At 46.1% G+C, this 18,141-nt stretch overlaps 1 protein-coding gene and 1 long non-coding RNA gene across 5 annotated transcripts in view; both read left to right on the plus strand.

The window, feature by feature from the left end:
* The window catches only part of ARMC9 (armadillo repeat containing 9), a 113,982-nt gene extending 111,797 nt beyond the window's left edge, over positions 1 to 2,185 (plus strand). For 3 of the 4 annotated variants that reach the window (XM_073359128.1, XM_073359130.1, XM_073359131.1), the window contains one exon: positions 1,278 to 2,185. In XM_073359128.1, coding sequence (XP_073215229.1) covers positions 1,278 to 1,465 — 188 coding nt within the window. In that variant the 3' untranslated portion in view covers positions 1,466 to 2,185. The remainder of the gene's footprint in view (positions 1 to 1,277) is intronic. The other variant, XM_073359129.1, reaches the window with a different exon arrangement.
* Positions 2,186 to 2,342: 157 nt separating this feature from the next.
* On the plus strand, positions 2,343 to 17,269 carry LOC140916852 (uncharacterized). Its single transcript, XR_012160669.1, has 3 exons — positions 2,343 to 2,431; positions 11,962 to 12,060; positions 16,976 to 17,269. It is a non-coding gene; the product is annotated as an uncharacterized lncRNA (long non-coding RNA).
* The last annotated feature ends 872 nt before the right edge of the window (positions 17,270 to 18,141 follow it).

Here is an 18,141-nt window from a genome sequence, read left to right on the forward strand (position 1 = left end):
TCCCTGCTGTGTTTTGCACCATCTGTGTGACAAACATGGCCCCCTTTTATTTAGCTCTTAAGCCACATCTACACTTAAGAGTTAGATCAACATAGCTATTGTGCTCTGGGGCTTGAAAAATTCAAACCCTGAGCACCACAGTGAAGCCAACCTAGTCCTCCATTTAGCCAGAGCTGTGTGGACAGAAGAATTCTTCCACTGACCTAGTTATTGCCACTTGGGAAGGTAGATGACATGTATTGACAGAAATATCCCTTCCATCACTATAGAACGTATTCACAGTATGACATTACTGCTGTAGCTGTGCCCCTGTTGCACCCGTAGTGTAGACATGCCCTTAGTCGCTGTAGCAGCAGCATTCCTGAAGTGAGCACCGGCAGGGGGAATTTGGTATATCAGTGGGGCAGTTCCGGGCCGTTGTACTGCAAGCCATTTATGGCATGAGTTTGTTGTCAGGGAGGTTATTTTCTTGGTAGCAGAATGGTGGATTTAGAAATTAGAGGAATAGTGAGAATTTGGGGGACTGTTCTTTGCTGCCTGTATTTTGAGCCTTTACCTCCCGTCCTGCTGACTTTTTTGAAGCAAGGTGATCGGGAACATTCCACCACACTTCATACTGACAGGTTTCAGAGTAGCAGCCGTGTTCGTCTGTATTCGCAAAAAGAAAAGGAGTACTTGTGGCACCTTAGAGACCAATTGATTGGAGCATACGCTTTCGTGAGCTACAGCTCACTTCATCGGATCCGATGAAATGAGCTGTAGGTCAGGAAAGCGTATGCTCCAATCAATTGGTTAGTCTCTAAGGTGCCACAAGTCCTCCTTTTCTTTTCACACTTCATACTGTAAGTCATGGCATAGGGCGCAGTATGCGGATGAAGGAAGTGCCACATTCCCATTCACAAGGAAGTGCCACATTCTTTACAGTTGCATTTGAATAGCCTCAGAGAGACATGCAGACTTCTTCAGGCAGCACTGATACTTACTGAATAGAAACCCGGTTAACCCTGCCCCCACCCAATCCCCATTCTCTGTTTATAAATGTGTGTTTCAAAGGGACTGTGGCTTTAAGGGTATTTGGTGGAGTGGAGGTGGGGGAAACTCACAGTGTGTTTGGGGAGACTAAAAAAAAAACAAAAAAACAATCTGATGATTCTGGCCAAAGTGTCTTGTTTCAAATCTGCTACCGAGTTGTGGCAGCAGGCGGAAAAATGAAGAAACAACAAGCCTCTGATGTGTCTCTGCTCTCTTGAACCTCACTTTAACATCTGCCCATGCAGGTGATTTGCTTCCTGCCCTTGCTGGGCTACAGGTGATCATCAGCCCATTGCCACACTCATCTTCCCTGTGGAGGTGCAGCCCTTGGAGACTGGAGGATGGAGTGTTGTTTGTTGAGGCATCCAGTCGCCTTGGGCCACCTACTGTATTGAAAAGAAGAGTGGCAACCATCTATTTCACTTTGTGTTAATTAAGTGTGCCTGGTAAGTTGTCAGGTGGCCCAGGGTTACAGTTGTTGTCTATTCAGGCTCTTGCATTGTGCCCCTCAGCGGGGCAGGGGGGATGAATTGTAAACAGCTACATGATCTGTGCAGAGATTCGTTTTAAATATAATCATTAAACCGTGTGAGTGAGACCTCCATCCTTGCAACCCAGAGCAGAATTGGAGTTCAGTCGGAGCTTTACACTTTTACCCTGATCAAAAGCCTAGGAATTGCTGTTCCTGATCAGACCAATGCTCATCTAGTGCAGTGTCCTGTCAGCGGTCAGTACCTGATGCTCCAAATGAAGATTTTTCCTAATGCCAGGAAGTTAAAGATTATTTTATGCCCTGAAGCATGAGGGTTTGTGTTCCTTATACATTTATATCATGTCTAATGTAGCATCCTGATTCAAACTGTTTTCCTTTAAGGATCTCATGCCTTCCAAACTTTGCTCTGATGGGCACATTCTAGAGCTTCAGAAAAGTTTGTTACTCCCGCCTACAAGTTCCACATTCCACCAGCGATTCTTGCACGTGTCTCAAGTTTGCACAATTCCAGAGTATTGATTTACACCCAGGAACGTGAAAATCCTAAGGCTCTAAATGTAAATGTCAGGAAACCCACCTGACACCATGAGATGCCTGTTTTGTGTTTATAGAGTGGAAATGCTGCTCTGTTATGATTATCAATAAATGTACACTACACAATTCTAAGGAATGTAAATTATTTTATTCAGTGGGAGGCCTGACTTGTATGAAGATGTATTTAATTTTAAAAAATGACTTCCACATTGTCTTGAAGTTTTTCATCTTAAAAAGGACAGACATCGTTTCATTTGAACATAAGAACATAAGAATGGCCATACTGGGTCAGACCAAAGGTCCATCCAACCCAGTGTCCTGTCTGCCGACAGTGGCCAATGCCAGGTGCCCCAGAGGGAGTGAACCTAACAGGTAATGATCAAGTGATCTCTCTCCTCCATCCATCTCCACCCTCTGACAAACAGAGGCTAGGGACACCATTCCTTACCCATCCTGGCTTAATAGGGTTTGTTAGCTATTTGGTTTTGTTGTTTAGTGACAATACCTATGATAATTTAATTTATAATACTGCTGAATAAAGGGAATGAAGCTTTAGAGGATAAATAATAAATAATCTTGAGGATTTTTACTGGCAATAATACTTCACTTGGGAACATCTGGAAGAATATTCTTTCATTAGGAAGAATTGTAACACATTTTAGACTGTAGCCTAAATGATGGACTTCAAATGGGAACTGAATACTCAGCGCCTCTAAACATCAGACTGCTGAAGTAGCCAGAAACAGAACTAGTACACAGCACCCTGTGTAGTAGCCAAGGGAGAGGAAATTTTGGCCCGGACATGGGAACAAATCTCTACTTTTTCTTTCTAAGTGGCCTGGGATCTTTAGTAGTTTTGTGCGGGCACTATTTGAAAAATTCACATGCAGCAAACTGCGTGGAATTCAGTTATATCTACTGAGGATGTATGGTGGGGTGAGTTCATGTGGGCTGGGGTTTCAAAGAGGTGAGGAATTTCAAACCTGGGAGTCATTAAGCAATAATAATTATAAGGCCTCTGACTGACCGTCATCAGGCCTAATCACATCAGCCACACTATCAGAGGCTCGTTCACCTGCACATCTACCAATGTGATATATGCCATCATGTGCCAGCAATGCCCCTCTGCCATGTACATTGGTCAGGCTGGACAGTCTCTACGTAAAAGAATAAATGGACACAAATCAGACGTCAAGAATTATAACATTCAAAAACCAGTTGGAGAACACTTCAATCTGTTTGGTCAATCGATTACAGACCTAAAAGTTGCAATTCTTCAACAAAAAAACTTCAAAAACAGACTCCAATGAGAGATTGCTGAATTGGAATTAATTTGCAAACTGGATACAATTAACTTGAATAAAGACTGGGAGTGGATGGGTCATTACACAAAGTAAAACTATTTCCCCATGAAGAAAAGGAGGACTTGTGGCACCTTAGAGACTAACCAATTTATTTGAGCATAAGCTTTCGTGAGCTACAGCTCACTTCATCGGATGCATACCGTGGAAACTGCAGCAGACTTTATATACACACAGAGATCATGAAACAATACCTCCTCCCACCCCATTGTCCTGCTGTTACCATGCTCATGCTCAAATAAATTGGTTAGTCTCTAAGGTGCCACAAGTACTCCTTTTCTTTTTGCGAATACAGACTAACACGGCTGTTACTCTGAAACCTGTCAATTATTTCCCCATGTTTATTCCCACCTCCCCCCTCCTCAGAGGTTCTTGTTAACTGCTGGAAATGGCCCACCTTGATTATCACTACAAAAGGTTCCCCCCCCCAACTCTCCTGCTGGTAATAGCTCACCTTACCTGATCACTCTGGTTACAGTGTGTACGGTAACACCCATTGTTTCATGTTCTCTGTGTATATAAATCTCCCCCCTGTCTTTTCCACTGAATGCATCCGATGAAGTGAGCTGTAGCTCACCAAAGCTCATGCTCAAATAAATTGGTTAGTCTCTAAGGTGCCACAAGTCCTCCTGTTCTTTTTGACTGACCATCAGCTTTGGTTTGTTTCCCTGGAGTAAGGTCTTTGAGAATTTTATCAAATTACATCAAATTAAATGTAAGTCTTTCCTGTATAGGAGCAGAAAATGTCAGTGCTGGTCCTAGCAATTGCTTCTAAATACAACTTGTAGTTAGACCACTAAGCATTCTCTGTGGATGAATGGATCCTCCTGTCATGATGTAAGTGGTTATCAGGGGAAACAACTCCAAGACAGTTATCCTTCAGCTAACTGAAGCCAGCGGTGATCTGTGCAGGCAAAGCATTAACGCTGGAGAGGGCGCATTGTAAAACACACTCAATATACAATCTATGCATACAATGTACTGGGTAAATGATGGGGTTTAGCCCATGAAAGCCAAAATAAATTTGTTAGCCCTGGTCCACACTACGAGTTTAGGTCGAATTTAGCAGCGTTAAATCAATTTAACCCTGCACCCGTCCACATAACGAAGCTATTTTTATTGACTAATGGGCTCCTAAAATCGATTTCTGTAGTCCTCCCCAACGAGGGGATGAGGGCTGAAATCGACATCACCAGTCGAGTTTGGGGTAGTGTGGACGCAATTCGACGGTATTGGCCTCCGGGAGCTATCCCAGAGTGCTCCATTGTGACAGCTCTGGACAGCGCTCTCAACTTGGATGCACTGGCCAGGTTGACAGGAAAAGCCCCGCAAACTTTTGAATTTCATTTCCTGCTTGGCCACTGTGGCAAGCTGATCAGCACAGGTGACCATGAAGATCTCGTCAGCAGAGGTGACCATGGAGTGCCAGAATCCCAAAAGAGCTCCGCCAACTTAATGTGCTTAGTGGGGGGACACACAATCAACTGTATAAAATCACTTTCTAAAAAAATGACTTCTGTAAATTCTACCTAATTTCGTAGTGTAGACTTACCCTTAGTCTCTAGGGTGCCACAAGGACTCCTCATTGTTTTTGCTGATACAGACTAACACGGTTCCTCTGAAGAAATCATGTCATCCAAGGATGCATTGCCCTCATAAACCACAACACTGGGGACTGATTTGTCCCCACAGCCCGAGATAGAATTCTATTGTATTGTCGGACCTCTGCAATTCTAGTGTTTGGGATGCTTTTCCTTTTTTAAGGCTGATGGAAAAGGAAGGCGACAAAAAACGGGTAATGGTAAGTAATTTTTCCCTTACCATGTGGCTATGTTATTTGTTCTGAAAGTGTGTGTGTGTGCACACATGCACTGAAAGTGTATATAAAACTGCATTGGAAGTGGTGTCCTGCAAATGTATGTCTCCAACTAATGGTCCTTTCAATTCCTCCAAGGCTACCGTTATCTGATGGTAACCTATCCCCATGTTCTTCCTTCCCCCCTCCCTCACTTCTTCAGCCTCAGAAGAACAAAGACATCCCTCGTGAGTAAGTGCTACTGGGACCAGCTTGTTGGTGAGATAAGGCCAAGCTGACTTGAGGACTGAAGACAGCAGCACTGTGCCACATTTGGGCCCTTGCCCAAGACCTTAACTGAAACCTGGCAGGTCGGTTGACCTTGGCAAAGGCAGAATGCTTCCTGAGAACAAAAACAACCTGCTGTTATGTGAATGTCCGTGCATTCGTTGGCTTTTGGAATTCATCTCAATAGCAGGAAACAGGACTGTCAGCTCTGACTGAAAGGCCCTGAAATCTCTGCCAGGTAGCTCCTCTCACTGGGCTTCTTCTCCCCACCCCGCGCTTCCTAGCTGGGCTGTTATTTTCAGTGAGATTCTTACCATGAGACTGTGGGTCTTTGTTGTTGACCAACTTAAATTTAGTCACCAGAGGAGCAACTCCGCCTAGAAAGCGGATGACCTGATGTTGACTTTTTGTAGCTTCACAGCAAAGCCCGTGTACGTGCATTTCTCTGTGTTTTCCCATAGAGCTCCCTCTGCAGCACAGAATATCACTGATCCTCATAGGTTTTCTTGGGGCAAAATGTAGCCTTTCTAATTGTCCATCCATTCACCCCACCCTGCATTTTCCCATCCACCATCTTCCTCATCCACCCCCCAGCTCCAGCCCAAGTGAGGAGGTGATATATGGCAAAAATGGGACTTAAAAGACATCCCATCCAAGCAGAGATAAACTGGACCAGGACCAGCCCTGCTTGCCAGGCCAAAAGTCAAACTGAACATACTTCCTCTCTCACAGAAACCCCCTAATTCCACTCCAGGCCTCTGACCCTTTAAAAGTGATGTGATTGAATTTTAAATAATTGTAAATAACGCAGATCTGAACTGAAGGGCCATGTGGTCTCTTAGTTATGTCGGTTTTGCGATACACTAGAGATCAGACTGCAAGATTTGGATCTGGGTCTCTGACACCCCAATAATGTTTGCTCTTAATAATTTTCCGCATAGGGTTAACCCCCCCCCCCCCAGTAGCTAAATACCCATCACACACATCACAATTTAAGACCATTCTTTACAGGGGAAGGGTGGAACTTCACAAGGATCTCTCTCTCTCTCTCTCTCTCTCTCTCTGATGGGGGTCATTACCCCAGTGATTCTGAAACATTTCCGTCTGCGAAGATGCAACTGCTCTCTGTACTCACATAACATCCAGTCTGGCTATTTGATGGAGGCTGGTGCTGAGCAAATCACTGCTCCCACTGAAATCAATAAAAAGAAAAGGAGGACTTGTGGCACCTTAGATTCTAACAAATTTATTTGAGCATAAGCTGTAGCTCACGAAAGCTTATGCTCAACTAAATTTGTTAGTCTCTAAGGTGCCACAAGTACTCCTGTTCTTTTTGTGGATACAGACTAACATGGCTGCTACTCTGAAACCTGAAATCAATAAGAGTTGATGGTGTCTAAAATCTCTGGCTCGCTATCTATGATATCTAAAGTGGAAGCCGGCACTCAACACCTTTATCTAAAAGATGTGTCCATGTGGCTTACGCAACTGTTTCTCACTTGTAAAACTTGATAAGCTGCTTGCGCCAGTTGGACATTACTTCCGCCTGCAGACTGTCTGCCAGTCGGCTTTCAAGAACCAGTGTCCCGCTTTGTGCCTGGCTAATGATTTACTGCGGCAGTTATTAATATTCCAATACTGACTAAGGCCCCAACTGAGATCAGGGCACCATTGTTCTGAGCGCTGCCTGAACACCTAGGGAAAGGCAGTCCTGGCCCCCAAATGCTCACAATCTAAATAGGCAAGTCAAAGGGTGGGAGGGGAAACTGAGGCACAGAAAGGGGACTTGACTTGTCCAAGAGCACCCAGCAGGTCAGTGACAGAGCCAGGGATAGAGCCCAGGTCTCCTGAGTGTCAGAGCAGTGCCTTAGTCATTGGACTTTGCTGCCTCTCCTCATCCTTCTGTCAGAATGTAAGACTCTTTTCCTCTCTCGTCTTCACTCCCGGCACTCCTGCTTTTGCAGTATTTGTTCTGATCAGAGCAAGTTCACACCAGGGCATGTGCTTCTGTTCAGTCTGGGGCAGGCGGAAGAGAATTTGGTCTCCACCAGTCAGAGCCTGCAGGTAAGGCTGGATTTTTACAAGTGCTCACTGTTTTTAATGGGAGCTTCTGGGTGCTGAGCTCTTGTAAAAATCTGGCTCTTGGTTCTGTAGTGGAGTCTTTGGTGAGTGCCTCCTTCTTCTTAATTTCCTGCCTCCACTTCCCTCCCACTCCTCTCACCTTTATCATTCCAAGGAGCTGCATCATGCTGATGTGCCCAGCACCTGGATTAAGGATAGTGCAGAAGTTGTTGACTATGACAGACCCTGGATCTACAATTTCTGCGCCAAAGGGGGGTGCTTAGTGTGTCATTTGCATGCACCAGTACCCAACATGCACCCCAGCTCACACCTATTTCACAGCAGGGCTGAGATCTGAACCCTGCAACCTCATACGTAACTAATGCGTTTCTATTTCAAGACAGTATTGTGCAAGATTCTTCCCCACACACTCCTTCATTCCTTTATTGTGTTTCTGAAAAGATAGGAATGTCTCATTAGCCTTTGTTAATCTCTGATGCCAACATTTGATTGAAAGTCATTTACAGCACCTGTTTAGAGTCTCTGACTATTGTTTACTTGTGGCACCTTAGAGACTAACCAATTTATTTGAGCATAAGCTCACGAAAGCTCATGCTCAAATAAATTGGTTAGTCTCTAAGGTGCCATAAGTACTCCTTTTCTTTTTGCGAATACAGACTAACACGGCTGTTACTCTGAAACCTGAATATTGTTTCTAAAGCCTTGAGAAATACTTAGCAGTTCAATCATTAACCTTAAAATGATACATCCATGTGACAATGTCTCAGGGAGACCTTAGCAGTTAGCCTAAGAATGACCATGGACAATATAGATTCATAGATTCCAAGCCAGAAGAGACCATTGTGATCATCTAGTCTGACCTCTGTAAAATACAGGCCAGAGAACTTCCCCCCAACTAATTCCTGGAGCAGAGCTTTTAGAAAAACATCCAATCGTGATTTAAAAACTGTCCATGATGGAGAATTCGCCACGACCCTTGGTAAATTGTTCCAGTGGTTAATGACGCTCTCCATTAAAAAGGTACGCCTGATTTCTGATCTGAATTTGTCTAGCTTCAACTTCCAGCCATTGGATGGTGTTAGACCTTTCTCTGCTAAATCAAAGAGCCCATTACTGGTTTCCCAGGTAGATACTTAGACTGGGATCATGTCCCCCCTTAACCTTCTCTTTGTTAAGCTAAACAGATTCAGCTCTTTGAGTCTTTCACTGTAAATCATGTTGTCTAAGCCTGCGACATGTGGCACATGGATATTAGGATACTGAACATTACGAAAATGGCTAGCAGTGTGATTTGCCAATGCAGAGAACGCCGGCACTGCCTTGAGCGTGACCTTCCTCTGCTCAATGGGTGTATTATGTACCTGGAACGCATTGTGTCTCCTTGCTAGAAAATCAGGTTCCTGGAGCAGGGGGGAAATGCCACCCCCAATTTGTACAATGCAGAGAGCATGCTGAGGGGGCTCAGTAAATCCTGCGGAGGAGGGCTTGTCAGTCCTGCGCTGTGGGGGACAGCTGGTTTTCAGCGTCATTGAAGGAAATGGATGGATGGCAGCAGAGTCTATTGAAATGGAAACTGGCGCAATAGCTTTCTGGGTCGCTGAGTGCAAGCAGTGGAGGGCCCTGGCGTTATGGAAAAAGAAGCAAATGTTGCACTCACTCAGCCTCCTTCAGCAGGGCCCTGAGAGAACATGGCTTCACTCTGTTCCTTCCACTTTGACTCTGAGCACCAGGAGTTATCACTTTCCCAAGTCCGACTTCCCGGTGACCGGCAGCACAGCTGATGGTGCCCGACCATTTCTCTAAACCCCTAAGCAATTCAAACAGCAGGTGTGAAAGGAACCACATCCAGCACCTCTGAACAGAGCCTAGGGCCCTTTGGTGTTTCTGTTCTCTGAGCAAAGCTGGGGCAGCCTTTTCATCTGCCATTCAGCATCTTCGGGGGGGTTCATTTCCTTGTTCATTTTGTCCTATGGTTGGGGAGAAACCAAGAAAAAAACAAGTCAAAAAGAAACATCAAAGGAAATAAACTTTCCAGCAAAGCTCAACAGAAAACTGTTTCCACTATTCCATCAACTCTGTCTGTTCAGTCTTCTATCTATCTTTGCCTTTCCCTGTTTTGCTGGAGGGCTGGCATGTGTTCTTTTTCAGCCCTGAGTTGCAGGGCAGAGTATTGAAGGGAGTTTTTCTCCTGAATCTTTGGCAGCAGTTGGTGCTACAACAAGGATAAGTCTGTCTAAACCTTCCTTCACTCACAGTCCCTCCATTTTCAGTCTCTTGCCATGCCACGGTCTCACTAGTTCTCCAGTCCTCCACAGAGACCTCCAGCTCTCAACAAAAAGAAAAGAAAAGGAAGTCAAAAGACCAAATTCCTATTGGAACGGCTTGTCTGCATGGAAGATGAGCTTAAAATGGTATGTTAAACTGCTGCAAATTTGTGTGTGGACTCTGTTATATTGATTTAAAATTGATTATATTGGTTTAGCTTCCACATCTGTGAATTTACATGCATAAGACTGCTGTAAGGCAGGGTGCAACCAACATAAGTGTCTGCACACAAAAATAAACTGGTTTAATTAAACCAGTATAAAATCCACACCTTTAGTTTTATGGTACAACTTTGTGTGTAGACCAGGCCTAAGAAGCAAGCAGAATAGAAATCTTGAAACACATGCCTGACTCTCTCTCCCTCTATCCCCCTCTGCCTCCTAGGCCTTCTTTATAAATCATAAAAAAGCCAAGAAGAGTGCAAACACTTCGCCCTCCCCCTGCACCCTTTCACTTTTAAGTAGAGGACAGACTACATGGTGAGACAATTTTCTCAAATGCAAATGCTCCTTTCAAATGCAATGGGTTAAAATGGCTGCCATTTAGTTCCTGGCACCTGGATGTGGCTGGGTGTGATGACTCTGGGATCCCCTCTGTACATCAGGAGGATGTGTGAACTGTGCCTTATAAATCTGTAGCAGGAAGCCAGGGGGATAGGAAAGATTCTAGGCACAGAAGCCCTGCACAAAAGCAAAGAGTGACGTAGTTGAAGGGATAATCCTGTTTTAATAAATCCTTGGTCTACTAAAAAAAACGAGGAGTACTTTTGGCACCTTAAAAAGAAAAGGAGTACTTGTGGCACCTTAGAGACTAACCAATTTATTAGAGCATAAGCTTTCGTGAGCTACAGCTCACTTCATCAGATGCATATCGTGGAAACTGCAGCAGACTTTATATATACACAGAGAATATGAAACAATACCTCCTCCCACCCCACTGTCCTGCTGGTAATAGCTTATCTAAAGTGATCATCAAGTTGGGCCATTTCCAGCACAAATCCAGGTTTTCTCACCCTCCACCCCCCCCACACAAATTCACTCTCCTGCTGGTGATAGCCCATCCAAAGTGACAACTCTTTACACAATGTGCATGACAATCAAGTTGGGCTATTTCCTGCACAAATCCAGGTTTTCTCACATCCCCCCACCCCCATACACACACAAACTCACTCTCCTGCTGGTAATAGCTCATCCAAACTGACCACTCTCCAAGTTTAAATCCAAGTTAAACCAGAACATCTGGGGAGGGGGGGGGTAGGAAAAAACAAGGGGAAATAGGCTACCTTGCATAATGACTTAGCCACTCCCAGTCTCTATTTAAGCCTAAATTAATAGTATCCAATTTGCAAATGAATTCCAATTCAGCAGTTTCTCGCTGGAGTCTGGATTTGAAGTTTTTTTGTTTTAAGATAGTGACCTTCATGTCTGTGATTGCGTGACCAGAGAGATTGAAGTGTTCTCCGACTGGTTTATGAATGTTATAATTCTTGACATCTGATTTGTGTCCATTTATTCTTTTACGTAGAGACTGTCCAGTTTGACCAATGTACATGGCAGAGGGGCATTGCTGGCACATGATGACATATATCACATTGGTGGATGTGCAGGTGAACGAGCCTCTGATAGTGTGGCTGATGTTATTAGGCCCTGTGATGGTGTCCCCTGAATAGATATGTGGGCACAATTGGCAACGGGCTTTGTTGCAAGGATAAGTTCCTGGGTTAGTGGTTCTGTTGTGTGGTATGTGGTTGTTGGTGAGTATTTGCTTCAGGTTGCGGGGCTGTCTGTAGGCAAGGACTGGCCTGTCTCCCAAGATTTGTGAGAGTGTTGGGTCATCCTTTAGGATAGGTTGTAGATCCTTAATAATGCGTTGGAGGGGTTTTAGTTGGGCACCTTAGAGACTATCAAATTTATTTGGGCATAAGCTTTCGTGGGCTAAAACCCACTTCATCGGCTGCATCTACTAAGTATCCTTGTTGTGTTTGAAGAAAGCGACTCTTTCAGGGATCCTTTGATTGTCACATGACCTCTCACAAGTATTCATGTTTTTAGGGTGGCGTTGAGATGCAAGGAGCAGCCTGGCCGGAGAGCTGGTGAGAGCAGCGCTGGAGTCCTGTCCACACCAGTACTTATGTAACTTGTATCACTCAGGTGGGTGATTTATGTCAATGTGAGCTGTAAAGTAAACAGCCTCCGTGCTATGACTGCAGTATCACCAACCCCTCAGGTTCAAAACTCCTAAGCCAGACCCTGCCAAATCAGGAGACTGGCTTAAAATCATGAAATTTCTAGAATAACCAAGGTCGGGTCCTGTCTGTTTGCCTTCTGGTTGTTGAGTTTAAGGATCATATTTTCAAGCTTTTATTCCTGACCACGAGGACTAGAAACTTCCTTTTCTTTTTTAATGAAAGCTGTGAGTCTCATGTAATCACCTGACTCCAGGAGTTGGGGCTTTCAGAAAAAACCCAAATAGCAAGAGACTGGTGGTCAAATCACAGGAATTTGTGGTGTGTAAGCGTAGCCATTGTCTTGTCCCTGAGTGTTCAAAGCGTTAAGAACCACTACCCTCAGGTAAATAGACTATCCGTAAAGCCAGCACCCCAGGTAGCATAAATCAACATCGTTCCTCTGAAGTCAATGGCTCTATGCTGATTTACACCAGCTGGGAACCTGATCCTTCCACCGCACCCGGTCATTTGGATTGAACTCATTTGAGAATTCTGGGACTGCTTAAGCTTTTTTTTCCCTTCCTCAGAGGGAAGGATACAACAGGATGGTTTCCTCGCCCTTGCACAAGGAGGACGCGTGTCTGGGAAAACAGCTCATTGTTGCTCACCAGGGCAGTTGGCAGCACGTCTTCTGATAATCACTGGGATACAGCAGAAATCCTGAGGCATGTTGCTCGGGGATTGCTGAAATGATACAAGCGCGCCGGCTCTGGGAGCTTTTCCTTTCCGTGGGGCTGCTTGGTCTCTCAGTCAGAGAAATCCCCCTGGGAGTAATTCCCAGCTCAGCGAAGGAGAGGGGGTTACAGCAGGTGCCAACTGGCAGAGTTAACAGGAAATAAATTAAAAATCAAGCTCTGCAAACTGGGGGCAGGGGTCTTCTCCCCTCCTGCCTCTTAGGTACAACATGTCTCAAAGGGAAAGGAAAGGAAAGCAAAGAGAAGATCTTTCCTCTAGTCCCTTGTAGAGAAGTTTGTTACCCAAAGGAAGTAGTTGGCAGGATGTAATTAAAGGTAATTCCGCTCAGGAATATGTGAACTGTGTGGTGAGGGACCCACCTGGGGCTCAGTGACTGGCGTGTGGTGAGGAACCTGCTTCAGGGGGCTCTGTGGCTGGCATGTGGCATGGGACCTGACCCCCAGGGGACTCTGGGACTGGCGTGTGGGGTGGGATTCGACCCCTGGGGGGCTCTGTGGCTGGCATGTCACGTGGGAGCAGATCCTGGGTGGGGAGCTCGGTGGCTGGCATGTGCCATGCTTTCTTTTTTTTCTTTTTTAAAATCTTGTCCATCTGCCAGGGTTCTTCCCACATGCCTGGGTTCTTCCCACACACCTGCTCTTCATCATAGTATCCATCCTGCTCCTCCAGCTCTTCCCTCCCCCGGCCCTGTGTTCGTCCCCTGTGAATCCTGCACGCTCCATTGTGTCAAACCTCTCTACCCAGAGATTCTCTGGGTTCTTCCCCCCCACCCTCCCTGTTCAGGGTTTTCTCAAGTGAGTAAAGAACACAAACGCTGAAGAGGGATTTTTCTCCTTTCCTGGAGACACCTTGGGGGAAGCGGAGAAGCAATGCAGGTGAAGGTCAGCCTGGAAAATCGGCAAAGCAGGTCGCCAGTACAGAACCATGGGCTGGGCGGAGTGTCGGGAACTGAACCCTTAAAGTGTGGTTCCACATCTGGGCCAATCGGAGCACTTACTGGGCTCTCAGTTTACCATGAATGTTTAGCCTCAGATATGCAAGCTTGTGCCCATTTTTAAGCACTGTACTTTAGGCCATTACAAAGCTTTGGCACATTGGGGGAGATCAGGCCTGTTGTTTTGCTCTGTCTGATGATTTTCTAGAACACTGATGATGGCCAGGCGTCTACTTTGAATGCTGTGCCCCTGACTGTGGGGTCTCAGCATCATTCCTTGGGGGGCAAGGCCACAGCACAGCACACTGGGGCAGCTTTGTTACTCAGAGAGGGGCTCAGACCAGAATCTCAGGGGTGAACCCCTGCAAACAGAGGGAAAGGTTGGATCCTGCTACAGCTACTGCTCTATGGTCTTGTGATTCAAGCACTGGTCCGGGTCTCAGGAGATCTGAGTTCATGCCCCACCTCTGACACAGACTTCCTGTGTGTCCCTTGGCAAGTCACTTGATCTGTGTGTCTCCATTCCCTTGTAACCTGGAGATGATCATCCTTGCTTTCTCCCCAGCTTTGTGTTCTGTTTTTCACCAGGTATATGGATGGCACCTCACACAATTGGGGCCCTGATTCCAGATAGGCTTGCTAGGCGCTACTGGAATACAAATAATAAATAAGCAGCACGTAACCTAGCAAAGAGAAAAGGAGTACTTGTGGCACCTTAGAGACTAACCAATTTATTTGAGCATGAGCTTTCGTGAGCTACAGCTCACTTCATCGGATGCATACCGTGGAAACTGCAGCAGACTTTATATACATACAGAGATCATAAAACAATACCTCCTCCCAGCCCACTGTCCTGCTGGTAATAGCTTATCTAAAGTGATCATCAAGTTGGGCCATTTCCAGCACAAATCCAGGTTTTCTCACCCCCCCCCACACACACACACAAACTCACTCTCCTGCTGGTAATAGCCCATCCAAAGTGACATTGTGTCATGCACATTGTGTAGAGAGTTGTCACTTTGGATGGGCTATTACCAGCAGGAGAGTGAGTTTGTGTGTGGGGGGGTGGAGGGTGAGAAAACCTGGATTTGTGCTGGAAATGGCCCAACTTGATGATCACTTTAGATAAGCTATTACCAGCAGGACAGTGGGGTGGGAGGAGGTATTGTTTTATGATCTCTGTATGTATATAAAGTCTGCTGCAGTTTGCACGGCATGCATCCGATGAAGTGAGCTGTAGCTCACGAAAGCTCATACTCAAATAAATTGGTTAGTCTCTAAGGTGCCACAAGTCCTCCTTTTCTTTTTGCGAAGACAGACTAACACGGCTGTTACTCTGAAACCTCTCTTCACAATGTGTATGATAATCAAGGTGGGTCATTTCCAGCACAAATCCAGGTTTTCTCACCCTCCGCACCCCCCCACACACAAACTCACTCTCCTGCTGGTAATAGCTCATCCAAAGTGACCACTCTCTTCACAATGTGTATGATAATCAAGGTGGGTCATTTCCAGCACAAATCCAGGTTCTCTCACTCCCTCACCCCCCTCCAAAAAACCACACACACAAACTCACAAACTCACTCTCCTGCTGGCAATAGCTTATCAAAAGTGACCACTCTCCCAGCTTTTTGATAAGCTATTGCCAGCAGGAGAGTGAGTTTGTGTGTGTGGTTTTTTGGAGGGGGGTGAGGGAGTGAGAGAACCTGGATTTGTGCTGGAAATGACCCACCTTGATTATCATACACATTGTGAAGAGAGTGGTCACTTTGGATGAGCTATTACCAGCAGGAGAGTGAGTTTGTGTGGGGGGGGGGTGCGGAGGGTGAGAAAACCTGGATTTGTGCTGGAATGGCCCAACTTGATGATCACTTTAGATAAGCTATTACCAGCAGGACAATGGGGTGGGAGGAGGTATTGTTTCATGGTCTCTGTGTGTATATAATGTCTACTGCAATTTCCACTGCATGCATCCGATGAAGTGAGCTGTAGCTCACGAAAGCTCATACTCAAATAAATTGGTTAGTCTCTAAGGTGCCACAAGTACTCCTTTTCTTTTTGCAAAGACAGACTAACACGGCTGTTACTCTGAAACCTAGCAAAGCTGTCTGAACTGCAGGTCGTATAACCCCAAATTGCCCATCTAAAGCTATCGAGTCCCATGTGATAAGGCGAGTTTGTTGCACCCATTTCACCCTTTTAGGAGCTTAGAAGGTCCCTGTCAGATTAAAACACACATCATAGCCCCCCCTCCCCCAAACCAGCCACATTTCCTGCCCTTGATTAGTGTCAGCTGCTGCGATTATTGAAAATGGAAGAACTTAAAAAAAACATTTTGACTTTTCACCCCTCATGATGGTTCCTTATTTGTTGCACATTAATGACAGAGGAAAAGGCCACTCAGTTTTATTTTTCTCCCTGGTCAGTTTCACTCTTCGCACTAAGAGCACCATGCTGAACAGTTTGGGTTGCCAGGACACCATTGCTCCCTGTCTGATCCAGCTGCATCACGCAAACCCCAGGTCTTTGGCGTCCGAGGACTGGATCCTCAGCTGGTGTCCAAGGGATGCTGCTGTAGAGAAGTTGGTTTATCTACACCCATTTACAGCAGCTGCGGATCTGGCCCCTAATCACTAATTCCATGAGCTCATTTTGCAGCTGCCCTTTGGATTTAGGATCGCTTTCTGCCTTGAGGAGGAGGGGCAGTTTGTACCAGAGACATCCATCCATCTGCCAGCTGGGAGAGGGGAAACAGAAGAGTCTGTTCTGAATTCCCAGATTTCAAAAATTGGAACAGAGCCCTGTTGTTGAGGATGGACCAGAGAAAGTTTGGTGAAGGAAGAAGAATGGAAAGGGAACCTGGCACGTTTCACCTACCTGAGCCAAGAATTGTCCCATTCGGAGCATGTGATTTTATAAAATCTATATTTTCACAGACTTTTGGTTTTTGCTCAAGTACCTTGATCTGTGAGATTGCAAGCTAGTTGGCTGGCTGGCTGATGCTTGCCCCGACCCAGAATGCACCAGGAGGGGCTTTGAACCCTCTGGTATAAAAGCTGCACTCTTTGGGAAAGCACACGTGCCCTCTTGGATGGGATCCGGTTCCAAGTGAGCAAGGGCTGGGGAGGGAGGGAGTCCCTGGATTGCTGAGCTTGGGGAAAGGAGGAAAAAAGGGCTTAGTGTGAATTATGTGCTTGTGTCTCCCCAGGGTCTTGTAGTCTGAAGACTGGGGCAGTGTTCTGAGCTGACTGTGCCTGAAAGGATGTAGTGTGTGGGTTCCCGCATGAGTCACCGAGGCCAGCGTGAGATCCAGAGAGCGCCAGGAGCCAGCTCTGAGCCAGAGAAACAGAGCAGCACTGCAGGGATGGCAAGAGATGGAGCCCAAGGAAATTGTAGGGAAACAAATATCATTAGTCTCCAGTGGAGGAAGATGGCATTAAGGGAGGCAAGGGGCATGAAGAGAGTGGGAACAAATACTTTTAAGGCACATGCTTTGGAAGGCAGCACGGTACAATGGGTGGGGCACGGGGCTGTGAATCAGGAGGTGAGGGGGTGGGGGTTATTCTTGGTTCTGCCGCTGGCTTGCTGGGTGGTGTAGGACATGTCGCTTAACCTTGCTGTGCCTCAGTTTCCCCAGCGATATGAAGGGGGTAATACTTGCCTTCCTTCGTGAAGCACTATGGACAAAAAGCAGTAAGGAGTGTTAGTAATGTGGAGACTTCTCCAGCCCTAGTGGGGGACTTCCAGTCATGGTGTCTCCTATGAAACATGTTCCCTGAACATAAGCACAGGCTGTTAAGCCTTTCAGTTCTAGGCTTAGATTAGCATCATTATTTGATGTTTGCTTTGCAGCTGACACCTAGCGGTCTCACCTGAGATCAGGGCCCCATTGTGCTGGGCACGGCAGAGACACAGAGCTTACAGGTAAGATGGAAACAGGAAGGATCATTCCCCCACATTTTACAGGTAGGGAGCGGAGATGCAGAGAGCGAAAGTGGCCTGTACGTGGTCACGCAGGGAAATCCATAGCAGAGCCAGAAACAGAGCACAGGTCACCGGGCCCGGGTCCTGGCCCAGTGAGTGACTTAGCCTCAGGACCATCCTTCCTCTCCTCAGAAAGTCAGACACTACTGTGTGGTGGTTCGGTGACCTGACATGCAGGGAGCTGAGGTGAGAGTTCTCCACCCCATGGTGACTTGGGACCTATTGGATCCACTGAATGCATCCGATGAAGTGAGCGTAGTTCACGAAAGCTTATACTCAGATAAATTTGTTAGTCTCTAAGGTGCCACAAGTAATCCTTTTCTATTGGATCTAGTCTTTCATTTTGCCCAGCGGGGTGATTTCCGTGAATTCCACCCAGCAGTGGCAAAT

This window comes from Lepidochelys kempii, chromosome 9, assembly GCF_965140265.1.
Source record: "Lepidochelys kempii isolate rLepKem1 chromosome 9, rLepKem1.hap2, whole genome shotgun sequence".
In the NCBI taxonomy this organism is placed as follows: Eukaryota; Metazoa; Chordata; order Testudines; family Cheloniidae; genus Lepidochelys; species Lepidochelys kempii.